Here is a 21,308-nt window from a genome sequence, read left to right as displayed (position 1 = left end):
TGTGCATTGTTTCAGGCTATGTTGTATTATGGCGTTATTTGCAAACTGGGATCCACAGGTTTAACAAAAAAAGACGAATAATGCAATGATTGTGGTATGAATTATCCCGGCTTTCTTGCTGCAGGTTATTGACCTGCAGCAGCTCCCACGAGGTTCCATTGTTTATAATCTGGGGCTCGGACAGGGAATGTTCCACACTCGAGAGGGAGCAACGTAGGGGGGTGGTTTGATTCCTCCCCCTGCTGCTTAAAAGAAACAAACCTTTTAGAGATTCGATTTTAAACGTTGGCGTATAAGGATAAATATTGTTTACAATACGTGGCATTGAATATACCGTGCACCGTGAATCATTTACCCTGTCTGGCTCGCCTCTTTCTCCAACCGTTCTTCCCGTGATGCCGAGTGAGTGGTAGATGCCGAGGTTATAAAAGTGGCAGCACTGGCCGAGCGGCTTAGTTCTCCTGGCGGTTGGGAGAAAGATGGAAATGTGAGTGTGAGTGGGGAGCCGCTGTCTTCCTCGTCCGGAGCTCACCTTTATCATAACAATGTGTGTGTTCTGAGAAGGAAAACTGGGGGCAAAAAAATATTTTTATTTGTTTAAAAAAAAGAGCTTACTGTACTTTTGTTGGAGGGTTAGCTTAAGAGTCTAGTGGGTAAAAGAATGGCACGATAATGAGGATTATCGTAGCTGGAGAGGGAAGGCTTGTTTTTTTTACGAACGGATCTTTTTTTGTGGTGCGGGAGGGGAAGAGGGGGGCGACTGTTGGGGACTATGCTGCCTCGAGCGCGCGTGGTCTGGTGGGAGTTGTAGTTCCTTTATGGCGGTGCACGGCTGAAGGAGAGAGCGTGGAGGACAACATCTCCCGGGGTTCCGCCGCGGGCACCGCGCCTGCGCGCACCTCCTGTTTGACGCTCGGGCGCATTCTGACTTGAAGCTTCCCCCCCGTATGGGGGTGGCTGGAGGCAGCCGTGTATTTGATTGATGGGTACGCCGAGCCAATCGGACGCCTGGGCGGGCGGCAGCTGTGGCGAGTCGCCGCCAATCGGCGTGTGGTGGGTGGGCTGGAGTTTGTCCCAGGGTTTGTGTGTGTGTGTGTGTTATTTTTCTGGCGCTGTTGTCGCTGGGGCCTGAAGCGCACACAGGAAAAAGGGGGTAGCGCCTTGTTATTCAGCACCTCTGAGACAGAGGCAAGTTCAGCTTTAATAAATACGGTAAGAAATAGCGGCGAGTGTTTTTTTTAAAAAGATGCAGGTTTTTAAAAAAAAAACTCAAAAAAAATTCTAATGCATTTTATAGATGAGCTAGTTGTATTGGGGACATGGATACAGCAAGGATTTAAATGCAATTTTAATTTGCCTTTGTCGTTAACCGGGTTAGTTTGGGGGGAAAAAACCCAGAAAGATTAATAAAGCGCTAGTTAATAAACGATAGTTACTTACCAGGGAAAAGATTAATTTTTATATTTAAAAAAAAAAACCTGAGCAATAATGCTTTTTTAAACCCTTTTTACAAAGTATGTTTTTCTGACTTTAAATTACAGGTTTGTTTTGTATCTCTAAAATGAGAATTTCCTTTGTTGTATAAATGTGACCAGGCTGGATGAACATCAAATAAATAATTAGGTGCATCTTGGATCACAATTTATCTTTGTGTTCTTTCTCTGGCAAAAGCATTCAATGATGTCATTGTGGTATTGCCCTCAATTCTTGTTTTTATATATTACGGCTGTTGCTATTTTATAATAGGAGCTGGATTGCTGCTTACTCTATTCTGCAGTTTAAAAAAACCCTCTAATCTTTATAATCTTGTAAAATATTAAGACATCAGGTATGTGTCTTGATTTTTTTTAATATGAACTGTATTGGAAAATGGGACCCTTTGGGATTCATGGCATATAGTGAGAATGCAGTGATACGCAGCCAACAGCATGAAACAGAAGTCGTGTTACTGAATGTTTTTGATTGAGGATAAGAAGGGAGGTTCAGTTTAACTGTATTAATGTCGCCCCATATGTAAAGTAGCTGCTAATCCCAGAAGGGGAGCTATTCGATGATTTCTGAACTTATTTGCATTCCACAGTATGTAACTTGATTACTGAAAACGTTCAAAACTTATACCATACATTGCCTCAATAGATGTGATCAGTATAGAACTCTGCATTTTGGAATTTACCCATTTGGCAGGCCTTTTATTGGTAAACATGTCAAACTTTCAAAATATTTATATACAGTCATAACATTTGTTAAAACCATTATTTTTGCATTTATGTTTCAGTATTGAGAAATTGAGGTGAAGTAGTCTGTAATTCACATTCTCAGATGCAGTCATCTAATCTACTGTAGATGAGAATCAGCACTGCTGAGAGGGCACTAAACTGTAACCACAAACTGGTTTTTGCAAAGCACATCTAGATTGTTTAAAGCAATTCATTTGTTGTGGGCAGTACATTTTCCTTCTAGGGAGATTCCATGAGATGCATGCAGATTTGAGAAATTATTTTTATAGGCAAGTATGAAGTGTCGTCATGGGTTCTGTTAAGAGGTGGATTTAAGGTGGGGGGGGGAAACTGATTTCTGTTCTGAAGTGAACAGTGTGTCATCGTTGTTTTAATTCAGTTCAGGTATAATGCATTGAGCTATGCATCTATTGAAAATCTGTTTTTAATAAATAAATACTTTTCGTATCCTGTAACTAGGTCCTCTGCAAGCTTTGATGTAAGAACTGTGCCACAATAAATAACATTGGTGATCAGTCCCTTGACCTAGAAGAATGTGGTGAAGGGTAGTGAACATGATGGGGACATGAAAGCAGATTAGAAAGCAGAAATGTGGGCTCTACAAATAATAGACACTGTTTGATATACATCAGAAACAATTTATTTTGGGTTGCATACTGAGTTAACAAATCGATTCATTGTAGTTCTGCTACATTTAATTAACCACTCTAATCTTAGTTTTACCTCCAACTTTTCATATGAAGTGTTTGCAAGGCCTTGTTTTTACCCAAAGCAAATGCAGAAGAGAAATTTGCAGGACCTGATCTAAATTTGGTATATAGAAGGAAATTTGTTTGGAGTTTATTCATTTTACACAAGTGTTTTCTTTTGTCGCGAAGGAGCCAGAACTTAATTATTTTGGAGACTAAACATGCCTATCTGAATTTGCAGTTTGATTTGTTAACCCCAAAACTTTTGATTAATTTTTCCTTTTGCACCCCTACCTTCATAGTGGATGTATTCTTTCCAAAGAGATTAATGAAGAAAAATGTGTAGAACTTCTGGATTCCTTCACCCTTCCATCAAGACTCTAACAACACTTCGGTTTCAAAATTTTCTTTCTTTCAAGTCTCTCCATGGCCTTGCCTCTACCTATCTGCAATCTCCTCCAGCCCCACAATCCCCCGAGATATCTGCGCTCCTCTAATTCCGCCCTCCTAATCATCCCTGATCGTAATCGCTCAACCATTGGTGGCCATGCTTTCCGGTGTCTAGGCCCCAAGCTCTGGAATTCCCTGCCTAAACCTCTCCGACTCTCTACTTCTCTTTCCTCCCTCAAGACGCTCCTTAAAACATATCTGTTTGACAAAGCTTTTGGTCACCTGCGCTAATTTCTATTTATGCGGCTCGGTGTCATTTTTATCACAAGATACTCTACTTTAAAGGCGCTATATAAATACTTGTAATTTGTCATAACCTTTGCATGAATTAAAAATGCAATCTGTTGTGAATAATGCATGAATGAACTACAGTTGGTTTAGGCATTTACAGGAACTGCACAATTTAGGCCAACAAACCCATTGTGGATGTTGCTTCTAGTAACAATTGATCATCAGTGAGCGTGACTTTGTTCTAGTCTGGGAATGTTGTATTCCTTTACTGAGCTTGGAAGCAAGTTCCAGCAGGATCGGCAACTCCTAATCTTTTTAAATAAAAGGTAAATGAGGGTGTACGTCTTGATCACTTAGCAACTAAAGCAAATTGAATTGCATTTTGGTGGTTTGAGCTCACTGTTTAGTTAATGCTAAAGAGCTGAATTATAATCATCAGCCATCCATTCACAATTGGAGTAATGACTGTAATAACCTCTAGTACACTACACAGTACAAAGTTGCCCTCAAGTAATAGTTCTACTGGGATGGTAGGCCAAGTGGTGTTGATTCTTAAAGGTGAAAACGCTATAGAAATATTAATAGCCAAACAAATGCAATACAGTGTTGGGTCACTAAAATAACTAGTTCCTAAAATTTAAATAAAATGGATATTATTAAAAGGGCAGCTTTTTATATCATTAATGATCAATGCTAGATATTTTATAGATAAGTTTTTGAACTCCAGGAAAAGAAAAAATTTAAATAGAAAACCATTATGACGTAAACCTCAGTGCGTTTTCTGCTTGTGTGCATGTGTTTGCATAGCTGGTTACTATACAGGAATAGGCCATTCAGCCCCTCGAGCCTGTTCCACCATTCAATTATGTCACAGCTATCACAAAACACCTGATTAAAACTAGGAGAGCCACAAGTCGTTTGCGTTGCTGTGGGACTGGGCTATCCAGATTGCGGGCTTGGACTGTTTCTCACCTGTGGAAGCTCCGGTTTCTGTCCGCTTGTATTTCTTTGTGCTGGCTTCTCCAGTTTGACCTGGGTGCTTGTAAAGTTCTGTTTTCAGCAATGCTCAGTCACTGGTCGCATTTGGTATTGATCCAAGATCATTTGGCATTGGTCGGTCGAGATGTGCAACAAGTTACTGGCACCGCTCATTTAAACTGTTTGTGACTGCAGGCTTTGTTTTTCCTATTGAAGTGACCGAAAAGACACACAGTTTGGATACTCCTGTTGGGTGTTTACAGTGTTGGTACGTGTAGAATTTTTAAAACCGTTGTACGGAATGTTCAACTGGATGTGACCTAAGTCAGCCTGTTTGGGGAATTCATCGAACACCCTGAGTGAGTAGTAGCAGGAAATATTTAGCCATGTGGGGTGGGTGCTGATCTTTGAAGCTATAAACTTGTGGCTCCTCTTTGGATGTCAATGTGTGGACCTCGATGTATGGAACCAAAGGTGGAACTTTGCTAACGGGGCAATAAAAAGCTTAGCAATGTTTTTGTTTACATCATTAAGTCAGTGGAAACTTCCGTGTCAGAGCAACATCAGCTTCTTAACCAGAAAAACAGGTGATCCTAATAGCACCAGACGAGTATATCTTGTGACGCATTTATTCCCACGCTGCCCTGTCCCCATGCTGCTGCTGCTGTTGCTTAAGTACCTTCCCAAAGATATTGTAACTGCTGCTACCACTCTTACAGAAATAGTCAGCAGCAAATCTCCAATCCACAGCAGTTTAAAAAAATATGTATCTTATGTGACCAACTGTGCTGCACTGCAATTTATTGATTTCTAAATATTTTAAAAATTTGGTCTTGAAATTCAGTCCCCATTTAAAATCGTAATCTTCATGGCGCATTAAATGATTTGCAGTGAGGGAATAAAGGCAGCTGTGTGAGGATCAGCACTAATGCAAACTTTAGTTTTATTCGCAGTTGTGCACTTGTAATTGTGGCAAGTAGGTGAATAGAGTTCACTTCAGGGCAGCGGTAGTCTGTACAGATTGGAAGGTGAACAGGAACATCGTGTTCGCTGCATTTGACACGCACACCCTTGAATTTTCTTGTGCTCTCCCTCCCTCAAGCCATGAAAGACCAGAGCAGAAACTTAAATTCCTTTCAGATAACAGTGTATATTTTTCAAGAGGCAGAATTTTAGTTCAACCCAAAGTACATGGGCGTTGAGGTGGAATCTGAAGAGATTTTAATTGCAGAGCACTTCACATGAAATGCTGTTAATATTGTAATGTACACAAATTAAAAAAGGAAACATTTTCTCGATCATGGGAAAGGTTAGTTGTGCTGTGCTTGCCACATTTTCTGTATCTCTGTATTGGGTAGTCACTTAGCATGGTGAAGCATGCCAAAAAAACAGAATCAGTGGTCAGAATGGTGGTGACTCACGTAATGTTGAGGCTTCACTTTATGTGGAAGAGAGCTAGCACTGGGGTATTGACTAGCAAACCATCTTGGTAACCACTAGTTTTGGGCCTATTTTGGGCCCGAGTGAATGACTTTCTTTTCATTATCTCCCGAATGGCTCTCTAGATGTGGGCATTAGATTGCGTGCTAGTTTTAACAGCAAATAATTTTAAGCTGTCTCTGTAATGTGCTGTTATTTTTCTTTCATTTAGAAAATATATTTTCTTTCCTATGTGAGGTCACTGCCATTTCTCAGCCAAGGTGAGAGAGGAGGAGGGGTGGATAACTTGCTCTCCAGCGAATACTACTCTTGATCCAGATAGGTGACAAGAGTAATTATTTTGCCTTTCATTCAAGGCATTAAGTTGAGGGCTGTAAATCTGAGCAATGATTTGTTCAATAATTGCTATCGTGGATGTTTTTCTATTTCTGAAAAAAAAGGTACATGGAGCAGTGCTTCTATTGAAGACCACAGCAAGGGGAAATAGCCTGTAAACGTCCCCTCCCACTGCCATATTGCAAAGAGATGGGTACGGTAGCCTGGGCACAATGATACTAGACTAGCAACCCAGATTGAGAGTTCAAAACCATGGCAAGTGATGAAATTAAATTCAATAAATCTTTTTATAATTTTGTGGCCCTGACACCAGGGGGGAAAAAATCATCCTTTAAATGCTGTTGCATCGTTGTTTTAAAAAAAAAACTAGTTCACTAATGTCCTTCAGGGAAGAAAACCTATCACCCCTACCCGGTGATTCAGTTGCACACTGCATGGTTAACTTAATTTCCTCAAGGTAACTAGGGATGGGCAATAAATGTGGCCTTGCCAACCCAAGAACATAAACTTTACATGTTACCTCTTGCCTATGTGATTTTTCAGAATAAGAGTCTCTGGATTGTAGAAGAGATGAAATTAAATTAACAAACGTTCATTGGTAGGTCTCCATAAGAAAGAGATGTACCCTTGTGCTAGAATGATGCTATAATTATTCATAGGCCAGAAGATAACTTTGTGTAATGTAATCTGTTTCTGTGCTTTGGAGCACTTTTTAAAAACAAACATTTTTTGCACCGATATTCTGTTTAATGTTTGATAATATGCCAGGCACAGCTATTGAAACTGAAATCATATGAAATATTTTAGTGCCAAATACTGTAAGTGTTACTGTGCAGTGCATAGTAACATTAAGGAAACTTAACTGGCAAGTTATTTTGAAAACCACAGTTGTGGTTAGCTAATTTTGACTTCTGTATTTTTAAAGCTAGTTACTGTGAGAATTTTTTGCATTTAGTGATTTGGGCACAGGGACCCCAAATCCCATTGCTCCTCTACAGTTCCCAATCTCTCGCTGTTAAGAAAAGATTCTGATTTGTCTTTCTCTGACCCACGTGGATGAACTCGTACTTGCCCACATTGATCTCCTTCTGCCATAGTTTTTCCAAGTCGCTTACTCTGTCCCATTGTAGCTGCATGCTCCCATCTACAAACTTGCTGTGATTCCTAATTTCACCTCTACCCTCATCCCTGCTTGTTGCCACGTTATTTGATGCGGCTGGCCCAGTTAAGCGTCCCTTCCTGTTCCCTTCTATCCTTGTCCTTATGGTTGCTCTCTGCCACACGGTTTCCTCCTCCTACCCCACCCTTCATAGTTGCCCCTCAGAATTTCCCTTTTCCATTCCCCCTTCCCCCTTGGTCCTTTGCTGCAGTACCACTAGGCATGATCTCTGCAGTAGAACAGTCATCCATCTCACATTTTCATCCTGGCTGAAATATCTATGCAAATATTCAATTAGGAAACGTAAAAGATTAACAAACACTGAAAGTGTTTTAAATTATGACTGAATTTAAAAGGTGACCATTCAGAGGGAAATGCTTCTTTTTAAAACTGTTTTTGAGTTTGACTCCATGGTTGCACTCAGGAGGTGGGTTCAAGCTCCAGTGCTGCAGTTGAATACAATGCTGACACTTCAATGCAGTAAGCTGTATATTGGAGGTGCCATCGTTCATAGACATTAAACGGGTGAACAGAAAAGATCTTGTGGCACTTTTTCGAAGATGAGCAAGGAATTCCTCTCGTGTCTTGGTCTGCATTCATCCCTCCACCAACACCACCAAGCCAGATGACTGGCCAATCATCTCTGCTGTTTGTGGGATTTTTCTGTGTGCAAAACTGGCTGTTGCATCTGCCTAACAAAAAAAACTATACTTGAAGCACTTTGGGGCATCCAGAGAATCTGAAACTTGATTTATAAAGACACAATCTTTCCTAGTTCCTGATTGCTATGGCGAAATGCACACTGTTGCGTGGTACAAATGGCTGAGTTAGCTGATAATCAGTTGGGGTTGGCATCAATATTATTGGGCAAGGTAGAGAAAAAACAACTGTGGTTCATACCCCTGATAGAAGTAAGTGTGCATCTGTAGACACCAGGCAGGCCTGAGCTGTCCCATTTAGTTCAATAACCTACTGATGGTCACTGTCCAGGCTAATGTAAGAAGAATGGGCACTTTTATGCAACATGCTGGAGGGCTGCCAATGTCTGTGGAGCTGTATTGTAATAGGAATCATTACATTCAGGAGAGAGGGGGAGAAAATGTGGGGGAAGCAAGAGGGAGAGTTGTGCTGAAATTGGAAATCCATCACACCTTTTGGATAACTAGGCACTCTGCAGTTTGTAAACTGTCTACATTTCTGGCTTGCAAGTGAGAAATTACGAGCACCATCACCCCTTAAATATGATGTAGTCGCATACATAACATAAGAACATAAGAATTTAGGAACAGGAGTAGGCCACCTAGCCCCTCGAGCCTGCTCCGCCATGCAACAAGATCATGGCTGATCTGGCCGTGGACTCGGCTCCACTTACCCGCCCGCTCCCCATAACCCTTAATTCCCTTATTGGTTAAAAATCTATCTATCTGTGATTTGAATAAATTCAATGAACTAGCCTCAACTGCTTCCTTGGGCAGAGAATTCCACAGATTCACAACCCTCTGGGAGAAGAAATTTCTTCTCAACTCGGTTTTAAATTGGCTCCCCCGTGTTTTGAGGCTGTGCCCCCTAGTTCTAGTCTCCCCGACCAGTTTTCCATCTAAGTCTTCGCAAACTGGTTTATATGATATTTAAAGGATGGCGCAAAGGTGAAAATACCCCATTTTATACCAGCTTTGTGGTGAAGATGAATTTTCTTAGATCAAGCTAATATTTCCAAGTGGCCAGTGGAGAATTCAGTATTGAATTTTAATCTTAATTGCACTGAACATATATATGTAGTGTTTTTTGTGCTGAAGCTGTAAGCACAAATCTTTTTTTCAAATAATACTTACCTATTTCTGTCATTTTTGTCTGGATTCAAATGAAGTTAAGTGCAGCGAGTTTGAATTTGACAGTTGGATGACGTTCCTGCACTATACAATCCTGTAGTTTTACTCTTTTGGAATTTCCTTTGCCAGATTTTTGATAATTTTCAAAAAGAACCATTCCATTGTGTTTACTCCTGTATTCTACGAATATCCAATCCATAGCATAGTGCCAGTAGATAAGGGTATCTGTAATCACAGCAGTGGTTGGCAGTTTTGATACTTGCAGTAGATGGAGACTCTGGATTTTTAAAAATGGTCTCCCAGCAGATTGTTAACATGATCAATAAGCAAGATATGTATCTTCACATTTACAATGTTAAACTGTATATTTTCTATTTGAAAATAATGCCCAGGCTATTAATACATAGCATGACAAGGAATCATAATGGACAGTAATGATGCTGTTTTAGACAATGGCTCATAGGTGTTTTAGCTAAGTGTTTTCAGTATTTTTTGTTTTTACTTCAGATTTGCAGCATCTGCAGTACTTTACTTTCTGAAATAGTTGTTGTTTTTATCAGCTAACTCCGTCAAAAAGCAGATTCATATTTCAAGTCCCTGTGCTGTCTTGAGATTGGGAGGGAGGCTGTCCTGTGTTGGGCAGACTTTTTGCCTATTGGGAAACTAATTGTATATTGTGCATAAACGCTGTACAGGTACTCATTAAAATTGTAAGATCAAGTTGTGTCTTGGCAGTACTGGCAGTCCTCCCAGTACCTTGGATAAAGACTATTTTCCCTGTGTTAGCCCAGATAGCGAGCATTGGCATGATTATTTGACTGCAGATGAGATCTCTGGAAGCGGAGGGCTGCGGCTGTGCAGTCTGAGTGAATAAGATTGACTGTTGAGTAGAGGACATTGGTATGGAGAAAGAACAGATTAGGGGGAGAACAGACTCCAGAGCCCTCAAGAAAGCAACTTAATTGTTAAATACTTCAGTGACGAGGCACAGAGAAGGTACTATCCATGATGTGGCTTTGGTATGAGGCCATATGGTAAACTTGTTAAATGGTGCCAGATTCCATTAATGGCTTTGGCATTGTTGAAGGCAATAATAGATGATTGATCAAAAATGTTAGGAGCTCAGTACATGTGGAGATGAACTCCTGATAGGAATGCAAAAGAAATTGGACCTGCTGAGTTCATACTGAGATTTACTCGTAAATAGCTGCTGCAAGTGGGATCTAGCTTCATGACAGTTCAAAAATGTTCTTGCCTGTTGTATGCTGAGTTAAATACTTTTCCAGCCTTATTTCTTGCTAATACCTATATCAGCTTTACTGAAGGATCAAAGTCGAGCAACATGTGGAATGAAACTGCAAGGAGGAAACTGGTTTCCTGTTCCGTGAATTTGATGTGCGGGTCCCTTGAAATCATCTGTTGCTTATTAGAATTGAAACTTTTGCATTTGTAAACCTTACTTTGAGTTCGTAAGGAAGATGTTCATATGCAATTATCTTTAATAACCTTGGATTGAACACTGCATTTGAGGTTTTCCTGTTACAAACAGGCAATAATGCAATGATCCTTATTTGAGATGATTGGCCTCCACAACCACAACTATCTTCCTTTGTGCTTTTCACTTTAGCCACTGGAGAGATTTTTCCTTGATCCTCATTGACTTCCGTTTTACAAGGGCTCCTTGGTACCACACTTGGTTGAATGCTGCCTTGATATCACTTGATACCACTCTCACCTCGCCTCTGAAATTCAGCTCTTTTGTTCATGTTTGGACCAAGGCTGTAATAAAATCTGGAGCTGGGTGGTCCTGACAGAACCCAAACTGAGCCATCAGTGAGCGGATTATGGGAGAGTAAACCATTTGATATACCATTGACTACTCGTTCCATCGCTTGGTTGATGATTAAGATTGGGCATGCTGGATTTGTCCTGCTTTTTGTGGACAGGACGTACCTGGGCAAATTTCCACCTTGTCCGATAGATGCTGGTGTTGTAACTGTACTGTACTAGAACTGCTTGGCTGGAGGCACGGCTAGTTCTGGAGCACAGTTCTTCAGCGCTACAACTCGGATGTTGTTGGAACCCATTTGTGTACAGCAAAGTCCCCAAACACCAATTAGATAAATGACCAGTTAATCTGTTTTAGCAGCCTCGAATAAGGCTTGATCTCTTGACATTTGGAATGACACGAGAATTCCACCACTAAACCAAGATGATGCTTGCTATCTTTTCGTGACTAAAATTGAGGTATAGAATATCTCCCTATTGAAGAGGTCTAATCATTCTGGTTGATGCATTGCTTTTTGCTGAAGTTAATTGAAATACTTGGAACACGCAAAAAAATTCTAAGAGTCTTATCTTGCAGCATATTGTATATACTGTTCATCACATTTGGTCTGCTTTCCAAAACATTTGCATTCTTCACTTCGTTTGACTTGTCATCCACTGACAGCAGGAGATTCTTTATGGCCCAACATGATGAAAGCCAATTATAGTGCATCTATCTCTTTCCCTCCATTTTCCCCAGAGATTTTTTTTTCTGTGAGCCTCCGTCCATATTCAGATTTATGTGGAAAATAGTTTTACGCTGTGGATTTGTGACGCCCTTAAAAAAAAAACCTGCTGAATAGCTAAAGTTTTCACTTTCAGCCTTTATAGCCATCGAGGCAAGTTGAGTTTGAACCTACATACTATATGTATGGTGGAGTCAGCATTGTAACTCTGAGCACGGTTTCCATTTTGATTGGTGTTAATAATAGTGTGCTGCCAGGTATTTAGGGATAGCTTGCGTCAATCTGCTATTGAACAATAACTTACCATTTCACTCTCTTTCATAATTGATTTCCTCTCAGCTGGTACTTTTTTTTCAACAAAGGACATTTGGAAACAGTAATGTTCAATGCTCCTTATAATTGCTCACTCTTGGACAGGAATTTGTCAGGATTTCATCATATCAGATGTTAATTAAACTTTCTCTCATTTGACTTGATTCCTTTCAAATATAAACTTAATGAGAAGTTGTCCTTGTTTTTTTTTTGTTCTCTGGGATGGGGATGTGGCTGGCAAGGCCGGCATTTATTGCCCTTTGAGATGGCTTGAAAGGAGTGGCTTGCTAGGTTATTTCCGCGTACACATTGGTGTAAGACTGCAGTCACATATACGCCATACCAGGATGGCAGGTAGTTAGGGTATTACGACAATCCAACAGATTCAATCATTTTTAGTGAGGTCAGCTTTTCAAAATTTGAATTCTCAAATAGTTGTGGTGGGATTTGAACTCGAGATCTCTGAATTATTTGCCAAGGCATCTGGATTACTAGTCTAGTAATATAACCACTACACTAGTGCAAAATGCATCACTTTTTAAAAAGTCACCTGCAAGGTGCAGTTGACAATTTTTTTTCATACTTTATCCTTTCTTTGGCTATTATTGTTGTCTTCCTGTGCAAAACACCTTCCCAGTCCGCAAAAACTGATTTGGGTGCCTTCTATGCCTCTGTCGATATTGTCCTGTGGAATTGAGCCTTTTGTCCCTGCAGAGCTAATTTCTGAGGACCTCGCATGGTTTATTATTATTTCCATTTTTATGTATTAAGATCTTGCATTTGACCCCACCCCAGGATTTTTTTTCAAACTGCAGTCTGAGATTTGTTGATGCTTTTTGTGATTATTTGGGTGAATACCATGAAGATTCACAGGACACATGTTTAAACGAACATCCCCATTAATCTGCCTATATCTCAAGCTGCTTACACAACAGCTGTAGGTGATTTGATTCAAGCATTATTCAGTGAGGCAGCAATGCTAGGAATAGACTTTCCCAGGTTTTCAGGCTCATGAAACTGCAGTGACAACCCAGCAAGTAATACAGGTGCAAATAGAACTGAGCTGCCTGCAGTTTGTGGGCCAGGGTAGGTCATAGCTTGGACACCCTGGTCTAATTCATAGCTCAATTTGCAAGGACAGATTGAATTGACAATGATATTTGCATTTCTAATTTGCATTTGTTCGTTTTTTTTCCTGCGACGTTTCCACAGTTGCTCAGTTTTCTTTCTGGGCAGCTTCATGATTTGCTGATTTGTTTTATATTAAGGGTCTATTCCCTTTATCTTGCAGAAAAGAAAACAAGCAGAATATACTTAATTTGTACGATGACTTTTTGCATTACCAGCTCTCATGGCTAATCTCCCTGTTTGGTTAATTTTGACACTAATTTAGCACATATCAGCTGGAATTGTGGCTTGTGGCTTGACATTGCACAAGTGTAGGATATGAAACTGCCTCAGCTTGTGACCAATGGTGTTGAGCAAGTGATACAATAGTGTACAATCATAATGAGCTCACTTCAAACTGTATTCTGAAGTAGTTCATAGAATCAAAGAATCCTACAGCATAGAAGGAGGCCATTCGGCCCATTGTGCCGGCCCTTTGAAAGAACTATTCAATTCGTCCCACTGCCCTGCTCTTTCCCCATAGCCCTGCAAATTTCTGCAACAGAATAACTGATTTACATTAGAACATAAGAACCTGGTCCCTCGAGCCTGCTCCGCCATTTAATAAGATCATGGCTGATCTGATCATGGGCTCAGCTCCACTTCCCTGCCTGCTCCCCATAACCCTTTATTCCCTTTATTGCTCAAAAATCTGTATCTCCGCCTTAAATATATTCAATGACCCAGCCTCCAGAGCACTCTGGGGCAGAGAATTCCATAGAGTTACAACCCTCAGAAGAAATTCCTCCTCATCTCACTTTTAAATGGGCAGCCACTTATTCTGAGACTATGTCCCCTAGTTTTAGTTTCCCCTATGAATGGAAATATCTTCTCTCCATCCACCTTGTTGAACCCCCTCATTATCTTGTATGTTTTGATAAGATCACGTCTCATTTTTCTAATCTCCAATGAGTATAGGCCCAACCTACTCGACCTTTCTTCATAAGTCAACCCCCTCATCACCGGAATCATCCTAGTGAACCTTCTCTGACCAGCCTCCAATGCAAGTTTATCCTTCCTTAAATACGGAGACCAAAACTACGCAGTACTCCAGGTGTGGCCTCACCAATACCCTGTAGCAGGACTTCTGTGTTTATACTCTATTCCCCTTGCAATAAAGGCCAACATTCCATTTGCCTTCCTGATTCCTTGCTGTAACTGCATACTAACCTTTTGTGTTTCATGCACAAGGATCCCCAGGTCCCTCTGTACTGCAGCACTTTGCAATTGTTGTCCATTTAACATAATTTGCTTTTCTATTTTTCTGCCGAAGTGGATAACCTTATTTTCCCACATTGTACTCTATCTGCCAATCTTTTGCCCACTCACTTAGCCTGTCTATATCCCTTTGCAGATTTTTTGTGTCCTCCTCACAATTTGCTTTCCCACCCATCTTGGTATCATCAGCAAAGTGAATTAGTTGGGCTGCTAACTTTTTTTTCTATTGAATATCCTAATTGGACATGTGTTTCAGGACAGAGTGCAATTACCTGAATTTAATATTGTACTAGTGACGTGAATTTTATTTTTCACATTGCATTTGTTTATCCTGTCTCTTTGTACTTCAACCATATAGTGAAAAATCACTGAGTTGCAATTCAAATAAAACTTCTTCATTGACTTGCATTTTTTAGAATGTAACCCATGTAAGTTTGGGCTGTGGTGTACATTCTCATTTTCCCAGTTTTGCATTGAACAATAGGCAAAGTGTTTGATAGCTGAAAGAACTTTTCAACTTTCTGAAGACCGCTGTCTCTATTGCAGATTATCTACTAAAATTACTCTCGCATGAAATAGGCTGAACCAAGGATTGATTATTGTGAATTAATTAATATATAAAATTTATTTCATTCCACAATGCTAAAGCTGAATATTGATTTGCAGTCTTTACTCAAAAATAAGCTGACATTTTTTTAAAAGGTTGTTCTAATATAATAATGGTAGTTTTGTTAGTCGAGCAAGGAGCTTACAAACTGTTGTATAATGGTTGTCATTGCACTTATCTAAATGACTACTATCTCCAGGGTCTTATCAACTATAAATACCGAACCTTTAAAAGAAGCTGTGTACGTTAATTATGCCCTAACTTGAGGCTTTTAGAACTAAAAGGTATAATTTTCAGCAGTTTCATCTAGTTTTTCAAAATCCTGTCTTTTTTAAAAAAAAAAGTCAGAGGTATTACACTAAATATATACTTATTCCAAAAAGACAGCTTTGGGAGCATTGCGAAAACTTTCAGGTCAGGTAGAGACTGAAGTTAAATTAAATTCTGTTGGCTTTTATTTGTGGCATTAGTGTCTTTAATAACTAAACTCTTTGAGATATTAAATTCAGCCTAATTTTTTTTATTCATAGGGATATGGGCGTCGCTGGCAAGGCTCACATTTATTGCCCATCCCTCTGATAATTGGATAAAAATGTATGACCTTAACACACGCAAGCACAGATAGAGTTGCTATGTAGATTATCTTTTTGTAAAGAAAAGTAACATTTTATAGCAGCTTTTAAACATGCTGTACATTTTAAAACACTAGTATTTCGTATGGCATGTCTGTGTAAGTATTCGTAAGTTTCTTAACGTAAATGGTTTTTATTCTGAAATTGCTCTGTGGTGGAGTGCATACAAAAAAAAGTGGTCTCTGCAGGATGGCTATTGCAATCCCTTTCATTCAAACTTACTGCGGGACAATCTGGCCTTGGAGACATTATTTGTTGCTAAGACAGTTGACCTTCGGCACCTGTAGAAACTTATACAAAGAATGTTTTTGGAAATTGTAGAACATTTTGATGAAAGCAAGCTGTGTATCAGATGTGAGGTTTTTGCAACTAATTGAATAAGGGGGAATGTGCATGACCTGCAGTTTTTGTTTGAATTTGAAGCGGTGAAAGACTTTGAACTAGTTATGGTGAAAGATGATTTAGGATCTTTTGCTTTGACAGCAGTGTTTTTATGGCAATCTTCATGTCGGTGAGTAGGTGGGTGCCACGTTTAAAGGGGCACAATCTCATTTTCACAAGCGTTTGTATTACCAATGTGGATTGTACCAAGGTTTCATCCTGTCATTTGCATATGCAGTCATGACAAAAATGCATGGTATTTTCCAATTTACCAAGTGCTCTTCTTTATAGTAGTCTTATAGCAACAAAGATTGGGAATGTGACCATCTAATAAAACTGATGTTGAATAAAATATAGAATTAAACTGTAGCAGCATTTTAAATGTGTCCATTTTAGAGAGTGTGGAATGTGCTATCTGTAAAATATATTAAGGAGGCCGTTCAACCCACCCGTGTCTGCCATATTTGAGGGTACAGTGGTAAAATAAATTACAAAAGTAAATCCCAACAAAAATGGATGCAGTTACGTTTAGCATCATGTGTCTGCTATTGAATTGAAAGTGTTGGCAAAAAGGACATACGGCTTGTCTGCCCTTTCTGCCTTCCCAGACAGAATTTGACAAAAACTTGTCTTACGGAGGTATTGCTGACTTAAAGGGTAATTTTTAGTTTGTGAGTTGATCTCTTGGATGAGTTGGCATTCTTGGTGGGCAATGAATGTGTCTGGCTAGAAGTGTAGGAGCTTAAATTAGATGCTTGTGTGAGATTTGCGAAAAAAAACTTTATTGGAGACATTTGTGTTAGGAATGTAAGCATGATGTCATCAGGATGGAGCTAATGATTAAGGAGGTTCCTAAACAATGAAGTAAATGGCCTTCACTTACTTAACTGGCCTAGGAAGTTCATCTGCTCTGCAATTGTTCTGGAAATAGGCCTCAATAGGGTTTGCAAGTTAAAACTTTGAGAGAGCATCACTGGGTGAAGATGTGATTTTATCACATGCTCCCCGACTGGTTAGAGCTGCATTGGCGATGTCTTATTAAAACCAATTTCAAACAAATTTAGTTGAAATTAAAATTAATTGCTTATGTTGGCTGTGTGTGCATCATTGCTTGATGAGCAGATATATGTTTAGTGGGGAATATACAGTGCTATTACCTATTTGAAAGCTGTTTTGTTGCTTATGTTATCTCCTATCGACACCTACGATTTTGGGTTGAGTCTCTTAACTGGAGCAGCTTGGACGTATGTTGGGTGTTCTGTCTGGTGTGGCTCGATACACTAATCTCGATATTGCATTTTTTGTAGCAACCTGGGTGCAAATTCAGAGTTGTGGAGTGAGAAAAGGTCTGCCTTGTATGCTCAGTTGGTTTTAACTTTATTCACTTTGAACACTTCTGAAGCAGCATCCAAGCTTTTTCCAAATGCTGATTTGTGATGTGCAGCCGCTCTAGCAACCTGCAGCAGAAGAGCGGCTCAGTCGAGTTATTTGATGCAAAAGAAATCCTGAAATGAGAGAAAATGAGTAATGTCTATTTTTTAAAAAAAATGGGTGGTTAAGCACTTTACAGTGAAAGTACTCCTCCCCAGATTCGTTTCCCCTTGAAGGCTCTAGTTCCTTCTACTTTGTTTTGCATCATTCCATTTTAAAACAACATCTCCTGAGCCTTTCCCAATGTCTGGGTGGGAAGACCTATACCTGCTGCTGGAGGTCCTGTAGTTTGGGCAGTTGCAAGGAGTCCCTAACTACTTGACACATTCTGGGAAGGTAAGAATGGGTAACCTTGTTCCTTTCAACTGTTTTATATAAAGTTCAACACGATTGTCATACAACACAGAATTACTTAATTTTTATTTATATGGTGCCTTTAATGTAGTAAAACGTCCCAAGGCGCTTCACAATAGTGTTACAAACAAACAGATACATTTGACACTGAGCCACAGAAGAAATTAAGGCAGATAACCAAAAGTTTGTTTAAAGAGGTAGGTTTTAAGGCACATCTTAAACGAGGATAGAGTGGCATAGAGGTTTAGGGAGGGAGTTCCAGAGCTTAGGGCCCGGAACTCCACCGATGGTTGAGCTGTTATAATGAGGGATGTTCAAGAGGCCAGAATTTGAGGAACGCAGACATCTTGTGTGGTTGTGAGGCTGAAAAAGATTACAGAGATAGGGAGGGGCAAGTCCATGGAGTGATTTGTAAACCAGGATGAGAATTTTGAAATCGAGATGTTTAACCAGGAGCCAATGTAGGTCAGAAAGCACAGGGATGATGGGTGATCTTGACTTGATGCGGGTTAGTACGCGGGCTGCTGAGTTTTGGATGACTTCAAGTTTATGTAGTGTGGAATGTGGAAGGTGGGCCAGGACTGAGTTGGAGTAGTCAAGTCTAGAGGTAACAAAAGAATGGATGAGGGTTTCAGCAGCAGAAGAGCTGAGACAGGGTCGGAGGCGGCGATATTACGGAGGTGGAAAAAGGCGGTTTTAGTTATGCCGCGGATATATGGCTGGAAACTTATTTCAGGGTCAAATGTGACACCTAGGCTGCGAACAGTCTTGTTCACCCTCAGATTAATGCTAGGGAGAGGGATGGAGTCAGTGGTTAGGGAATGCAGTTTGTGGTGGGGACCAAAGATAATGTCTTCCCAATATTTAACTGGAGAATATTTCTGCTCATCCAGTACTGGATGTCGGGCAAGCAATCTGACAATTTAGATAGCAAGCAGGAGTCGAGAGAAGTGGTGGAGAGGTAGAGCTGGGTATCGTCAGCGTACATGTGGAAACTGACTGCGTGTTTTTGGATGATATCGCCAAGGGGCAGCATATCGATGAGAAATAAGAGGGGACCAGAGGTAACGTTGCAGGAGTGGGAAGAGAAGCTATTGCTAGAGATTTTCTGGCTACAATTCGATCGATAAGACCAGAACCAAGCGAATGCAGTTCCACCCAGCTGGACATTGGCGGAGAGGTGTTGGCGAAGGATAAAGTGGTCAACCGTGTCAAAGGCTGCAGACAGGTCCAGAAGGGATAGTTTGCCTTTGTCACAGGCACAAAGGATGTCATTTGTGACTTTGAGAGTAGTTTCGGTACTGGAGCAGGAGCGGATTCAAACATTGAATTCATAGTACTTTGGACAAGAAAGGGAGGTTGGCGATGGGGCGATAGCTAGCATGCAAAGTGGATCAAGGGTTGGTTTTTTGATGAGAGGGGTGATGACAGCAGATTTGAAGGAGAGGGGAACAATATCTGAGGAGAGAGAACTGTTAACAATGTCGGCTAACATGGGAGGCAGAAAAGGAAGTTGGGTGGTCAGCAGTTTAGTGGGAATAGGGCCAAGGGAGCAGGAAATGGGTCTCATGGACAAGATGAGTTTGGAGAGATTAAGAGGGGAGAGCAGAGAGAAACTAGAAAAAGATATGAGTTTAGGGTTAAGGCAGATGGGAGCATAAGATGAAATTTAGTCCTGTGGGCAGAGGTGAAGGAAGGGAACTCGCATAGGCAGCTGATTGGATGATCTCAATCTTTGAGACAAAGAAGTCCTGAGCTCCTCACACTTGTTGGAGGTGAATGTGGTGGAGACAGGGGAGAGGGGTTTAAGGAGACAGTTAGCGGTAGAGAATAGTAGCCTGGGGTTATTTTTGCAATCCAGAATGATCCTGATAGTTGAAGAAAATAAGGCCAAGGCCACAAAACTGGCCACCAATGCAGGTTTACTTGGAAGGCTAATGATTTGAATTCCCGTTTAGGTTTTGATGCCCATGAGAAGTACTAGAAAAAGGAAAGCACCAGAATGGAGGTGGGGATGGGTTAGCCTGTCATTTTAGCAAAGTGTCAATAATTTCCCATCTCCAATTTTTCTTTTTTTTTTGTGAAATGGTATGAATGAATTATGCGACAAAATCTTTATTTCTTTGTTGCATTTGTAATTTTTGACAGATAATTGAATGTACAGAAGGACATGTTGGCTCGTGAGCACTACAGCTGCCATGGAGGCCAATGAATAAGAACAAGGATGCAGCACAGCAACCAGGGAATGCATGGGGAATATTGAAGCAGCACAGAAAGAACCTCCAATGCTTGTCAGTGTGAGCAGTGGAAAAGGGACATCTACCATGGTCACGCTAATCACAGAAAAGTTGCAGAACCAGAGCCTGGAGGATATCACTTGCAAGGCCTACAGCATTAATCTGGTAAGAGTTTCACCAACTTCCTTGATAGACTTGATTCTTATAACTTCCATGCTAGTTTACTGTTTCTTCGTGTTGCATTTTAATATGTTTCTATTGATAATTTTAGGCATAATTATGATGAAAGCAAATAGTGCAATCCTTTAATATCAAAAATCTATCAAATCACCAACTATTTTACATCATTGCTTCCATTACTGAGACTTGCCAGTTTTATCATCTTCCCCCCTCAAGAGGGGCATTGCATTACTGCAGAGTGCTCTATCTCCTACCTCTACAAGGCAGGAGGGGCAAAGGAGCAGCAGGAGTTTGTAGAAGGAAGTGACCGGGGCCAAGGAGTGGCGAGGGCCCAGGGGCAGCACGAGCAGCCCACAATGCTATATGTGTGCGTGCTCGGTCCATGCAGCAGAGCTGGTCTCCAGTAGTCTTGGTTAATCCTTGCCACTGGACCAAGACCTAGCTCTGTCAAGCCCATGTGGTGGCTGGCATCTTCCACACTTCAAGATGTAGTTCGGGACCTGGAATATTAGATCCTTCATTGAAACCCCTGTGAACTCACACTTTTTTGGTGTGGAAGCAAGTCATTCTCGCTTTGAAGGACTGCCTATGATGATGATGACTATCTCATAGTCTGATCAGTGAGGGATGGGAGTTTGAGTGTCACTTGAGGCTAGAATTCTCGCCCAATAAAAATAATCTTGGGAATGTATTTTTGTCTGGACTATTTTCCCAATTTAAAAAAAAATATTTTCCCATCTTACACAGTTAGGCTGGCAAAGAAACCTTGTCATACTTGCTTCTGTGGCTATTTTTCTGTTATTCAGGTCTTCCCATACATATCTCAATTTTGGCCTTCCATGCAGTGTCTTTCCAGCTGAAACTCAATCCATCACCTTCCAAGGATACTTCAGCCATGCAGTGTACATGACCTGTGCATTATAAGCT

At 40.5% G+C, this 21,308-nt stretch overlaps 1 protein-coding gene across 5 annotated transcripts in view; it reads left to right on the top strand.

Annotated features, from left to right (window-relative positions):
* The first annotated feature begins 453 nt into the window (after positions 1 to 453).
* Positions 454 to 21,308, top strand: part of LOC139237251 (protein FAM53A-like) — a 109,106-nt gene continuing 88,251 nt past the window's right edge. Inside the window, exons 1-2 of one of the 5 annotated variants that reach the window (XM_070866901.1) lie at positions 454 to 487; positions 20,113 to 20,366. In XM_070866901.1, coding sequence (XP_070723002.1) covers positions 20,214 to 20,366 — 153 coding nt within the window. In that variant the 5' untranslated portion in view covers positions 454 to 487; positions 20,113 to 20,213. Of the gene's footprint in view, positions 548 to 982; positions 1,213 to 17,752; positions 17,947 to 20,112; positions 20,367 to 21,308 lie in introns of those variants that run through there. The other 4 variants (XM_070866900.1, XM_070866903.1, XM_070866898.1 and 1 more) reach the window with 4 other exon arrangements.

Source organism: Pristiophorus japonicus, chromosome 2 (genome assembly GCF_044704955.1).
Source record: "Pristiophorus japonicus isolate sPriJap1 chromosome 2, sPriJap1.hap1, whole genome shotgun sequence".
In the NCBI taxonomy this organism is placed as follows: domain Eukaryota; kingdom Metazoa; phylum Chordata; class Chondrichthyes; family Pristiophoridae; genus Pristiophorus; species Pristiophorus japonicus.
The sequence above is the reverse complement of the archived record's forward strand: the minus strand, read 5'-3'. Positions and strand labels throughout refer to the sequence as shown.